The sequence below is a fragment of the Meriones unguiculatus genome, chromosome 17 (genome assembly GCF_030254825.1).
Source record: "Meriones unguiculatus strain TT.TT164.6M chromosome 17, Bangor_MerUng_6.1, whole genome shotgun sequence".
In the NCBI taxonomy this organism is placed as follows: domain Eukaryota; kingdom Metazoa; phylum Chordata; class Mammalia; order Rodentia; family Muridae; genus Meriones; species Meriones unguiculatus.
This window is the reverse complement of record NC_083364.1, coordinates 6,835,289-6,839,759: the sequence shown is the minus strand read 5'-3', so window position 1 is coordinate 6,839,759 and position 4,471 is coordinate 6,835,289. Positions and strand designations below refer to the sequence as shown.

The following is a 4,471-nucleotide window of genomic DNA, read 5'->3' as shown; positions in this document are numbered from 1 at the left end:
ATGCAAGAAGTGGGAAATAGTAAGATCTGGAGAGGACAGGAGCTCCAAAAGGACAGCAACAGAACCAAAAAGTCTGAGCACAGGGATCTTTCCTGAGACTCATAATCCAACCAAGTACCATGCATGGAGATAACCTAGAACCCCTGCACAGATGTAGCCCATGGCAGTTTAGTGTCCAAGTGGTTCCATAGTAATGAGAACAGGGACCGCTTCTGACATAATCTGATTGGCCTGCTCTTTGATCACCTCACCCTGATGGGGGAGCAGCATTACCAGGCCACAGAAGAAGACAATGCAGCCAGTTCTGATGAGTCCTGATAGACTAGGATCAGATGGAAGGAAAGGAAGACCTCCCCCATCAGTGGACTTGGGGAGGAGCATGTGTGAAGAAGGGTGAGGGAAGGTGGGATTGGGAGGGGAGGAAGGAGAGGTTTATGAGGGGATACAAAGTAAATAAAGTGTAATTAATAAAAATTAAAATAAAAAATATTTAAAAGAAGAAAATAGGTCACTTTTAGAGTTATAGAGATGAGAGAATACAAAATGATACTTTCTACATTTTTAGACCTCTTTTTATGGTTTTTGAAGAGAGCAGCTTATCCTGGTTCCCACTTGGAGCAAATCATCAAAGGGGCAGTGGGAGGGGAGTTAATTTTTTACTTCCCGCATTGGAAGATTAGACCAGAGCCTTCTAGTCTGCTCTTACTTCCAACTGAAAACATGACTACACAAGACGGACATCATTGAACCTTGAGTAATACTTCTGACTCCATGCTCTTGGGATTTTGACATTTTGTTCCTTCCATTCCAAAGTGTGCTCCATGGAGAGAGAGGGGTCTGTTGGAGTCAGGCATATGATTTTAGAGTATTCGAAACTAACATGCAATTCTAAACTTTGCCAAGCTCACCAGTTTGTGTAACAAACCGAATGCTAGAGTTTAATGCTAGCGTTCAAGTGTGGCCACTGAAACCTAAGAAGGTGGGCAGAAGCAGTGGCCTGTGTGAGTGTCTCCAGTTCTTAGACTCCCTGTCAGATTTTTCTCTTTGATAGGATATCTTTAACCCTTCTATTTTACTCAAAAAAGATTCTAATCTAGCCCCAAGGCAAATCAGAAACAGTCAGAAAACATAACTGTGAGTTATAATAAAGGAAGCATGAACCTTCATAGTTTTGTAAATCTTCTCCAAGTACCTGCAATGAAAATGCAAGTTGAGGTGTTAGTGTTATTATTATTATTATTATCGCTGTTGTTGTTGTTTTTATTTAATCGCTCTGTGAAAAATACCCCAGGAAATTCTCCTTTAGTGATCTCCCCACTGGGACACCCACACCTACCCACCCACTCCCCATTTTCTACATTTTAGATTTTTTTTAATTGTATACAAATAGACTAAATTTGATTTGAAGTAAACATATAAAAGTCAAGAAGAATATTGCTTGCAACAATGGACATGGAAGTAGAAGAATGAGCAGGCAGGGAGCACATAGGCTCCTCACAATGGAGTCAGGAAAACCTGGCTTCCCCAGATGCTTCTCCATCCAAGATGCCTGTGCCAAGGACCTCCCCCTTCAGCCACAAGTCTGAGCTTTGTAATCACCTTCACAGTAGCAGGAAAAGAGAACCTGGGAAGGACAGGAGGTGACAAAACCAAAAACCAAGAACCACCAAATGCAAGAAAACCGGAAGGCACAAGCAGGTGTGTAATCTAGATAGTGTTCTTGGAGGGAGGCAGGAGAGGGATGCTTTTAGTTCAGCACTACAGTCACGTTAATCCTGCTGCTGTTGGAAGAGAATCCTATAAAACAGGCTTGTAGAAGCACAACCAGCACATCTAACTTGTGAGGAAGAACGCTCAGAAGACAGCTAGCGAAAATGGTGCAGAGATAAGCAATCAGTACTATTTGGATGTCTGTGCCACGGTGGGTACAAACTATATTCTCTGCTCTTTGGGATCAAAACCGAACCAGAATAAAGACGAGCAAACACGCCCGCCCTCCCCAATCCCAAGAGAGCAGCAAGAAGGAATGCAGGACGCTTACAGCGCTTACGGATCCCTAGGCACAGCGTGGCGCATCCTGACTTGGATGTGCATTCAGTTCTGCTACCAACCGTGTGGCTCTGCCAGACAGGGGACCCAGAAGCAGCCCAGCTGCCACGTGCTCTCTGCCTCAACAGAGCTTCCCTTCGTCTCCTCCTCCAGGATTAGAGTCTGTTTCCTCCATGAGAGAAATGCTGTTCACGACGGCCGGAAGGCTTGACACCGGATTTCCAGAACGCTAATCTCACGTCCCTTAGAGCCTCTGTGTGCACCCCGCGGTGTGGAGGCGGGCCTGGGGGCGGGCGTGAAGGCAGCCTTGATGGGAGCACGCGGAGAAAAACAGACAAAACCCACCCAAGCTCACCTCTTCTCAAACAAAAGGCGAAACTGCGGGACTCGGGAGGGCACCCAGCTAGGAGATGATGGCTGGGGACCAGCGCAGCAGACTCAGGTTGTCGGCACTCGCCGACCGCCTCCTCATGGGTTTCCTCAGGTCCCGGTACTTGTCCTCGCAGAGACGGGAAATGGCCTCCAGCTTGTGGGCGCGGTCCCTGCTTAGGGGCTCCAGGGGGAAGCTCAGGTTGTTGGCTTCCGCCAGGGAGCGGAGGTCGAAGTAGTACTTGGCGTACACGCTGGACGGGACGTTGATGTTGAACTGCAGCAGCTCGAGGAACTGTCGCTCCAGCTCGTTCATGTCCTCCACCGTGATGTCCTTCAGGATCTGGCAGTAGTCCACGTTCCACACGGCCTGGTCGTCCCACACCTTCGAGGCCAGCAGGATGGCCCCGAGGACGATGCGCTTCCAGTTGGCGGGGCAGATGTCGATCTCGGCGTAGGTCAGCAGCCGTTCGAGGTAGACCAGGCTGACGATGGCGCATTCGGCGGTGAGCTGGGCCGCGCTGAACAGCATCCGCACGAAGCGGTAGATGTGCTTCTGCTCCGGGTTCTGTTTGTCGTAATCTGGCGGCACCTCGGAGCTTGAAAGGGGGTGGAGGTTTTCATCAAAAATATCCAGAACCACCCTTCCGTCCGGGTCCCTGTTTTTGATGTGGTAGTATATGGCCAGAGCCACACACCTGACGGTGTACCTGAGGTTGGGCTGGCTGACCGTGCTGTCGTCCAGGAAGATGGTGGAGCAGGAGCTGAACTTCTTGGAGGTCTGGCCGAGGCGATGGTGGTGGATGAAGAGACTCCTGCGCTTTTCCCTCATGTCGGTCTGAGACTTGCTGAGGAAGATGGTGCCGGCGCGGGGGTGGTCTGAAGGACTGAACTCCAGGTTCAGGTCGTCGATGTTCTCGCGGTCTCTGATGTGCTGCAGGCTGCAGCCCCTGTCCTCGAGGCTGAGGTCGGCGTCGGGCTGGTAGGACTCCAAGAGCGAGTGCGCGTTCCCGCGGAGCTTGGGGCTGGCCGACAGGCAGCACGAGGTCGTGTTCCCCATGTTCGAGCGAGCGCGGGGCCGCTAGCCCCGGGGCGCGGGCGCAGGCTCGGGCTCGGGCGCGGAGGCAGGCGGCCCGCGCCCCGCGGAGGGTGGAAGGCGCGCTGGCCCCGGGTCAGCAGCGAGCGCGGCGGCGGGGCCTCGCCATGGACGGCGGCGACAAGCGGGCGGCTAGGGCGGCCAGCGGCCAGCGGCCAGCGGCCCCCGGTTCGCGACTGCAGCCCCACGCGGAGCTCAGCCCCCCGCGGCCATGGCGGGCGGCGCCGCGCAGGCCGCCTCCCACCGCGATGAGCATCTTTCTATGAGATATGCATCTATAAGCAGGTGCAAGAGGAAGAAAGTTATTACGTAACAGAAAGGTTGGAAATGGCTGTGGGCTGAGGGGAAGACACTTCCTTCTTTGTCAGTGTAGCTCATGAGCATGGCACCCACCAGTCTCTTCCTCTGTCTTCTCTGGGGAGGGGGTTAGACTGACATGGCTACAGAATTCGTAAAGAATTGGGTATTTTCAGCTTTTCTGGAGTGGAGCCCCCACTTCCATCCTATCCAATGCTGTTGCAGCCATGATCTTAGAGATCTGCCTCTAAGAAGGAGTAAGTGGCAGGCGTATGCGCTCCAAGTTCCCAGTCACAGAGACTGAACTGATCATCTCTATCCGTAGCCCTGTTTTATTTCTAGACCTGGTCATAGAGAACAACACTTGAGAATTGTTGTTTCCCAGTACCTTGTGTGTGAGCCAAGAACTCTGACGAGTACACAAGTGACATAACAGTCCAGACTTACAGGTGGGGAGATGTCCATGGAGCCAATATACATGTTATTATATTTACGGTTTCGCATATGATCTCGTCTTCTGTGTGCAGAAGGGGCCGGGTTTTCGTCGCTGGGACGTTCGTTGCTGGGGCGTGGGAAGCCTGCGCTGTTCCGAAGAGCACTGCATTTTGACTTTGCTGGATACAACAGGCAAAGCAGCTAGACCCACAGACTACTAACTGC

General features: G+C 51.9%; 1 protein-coding gene across 4 annotated transcripts; it reads right to left on the bottom strand.

Moving 5' to 3' along the window:
* Positions 1-2,452: 2,452 nt before the first annotated feature.
* On the bottom strand, positions 2,453-3,478 carry LOC110559943 (cyclin-Y-like). 4 transcript variants are annotated; one of them, XM_021655601.1, is made up of 2 exons: positions 3,189-3,478; positions 2,453-3,017 (listed from the first exon to the last, which is right to left on the bottom strand). In XM_021655601.1, exons 1-2 carry the CDS (start codon positions 3,476-3,478, stop codon positions 2,453-2,455), a joined length of 855 nt encoding a protein of 284 aa, XP_021511276.1. The 4 variants fall into 4 exon arrangements, with proteins under 4 accessions (XP_021511276.1, XP_021511274.1, XP_021511275.1 ...); XM_021655599.1 differs by having other exon boundaries at positions 2,453-3,245; positions 3,312-3,478; XM_021655600.1 differs by having other exon boundaries at positions 2,453-3,249; positions 3,325-3,478.
* Between the last annotated feature and the right edge of the window lie 993 nt (positions 3,479-4,471).

Bases quoted from the DNA above. Each gene is read 5' to 3' on its own strand.
- LOC110559943 (XM_021655598.1), bottom strand. From the start codon at position 3,478: ATGGGGAACACGACCTCGTGCTGCCTGTCGGCCAGCCCCAAGCTCCGC.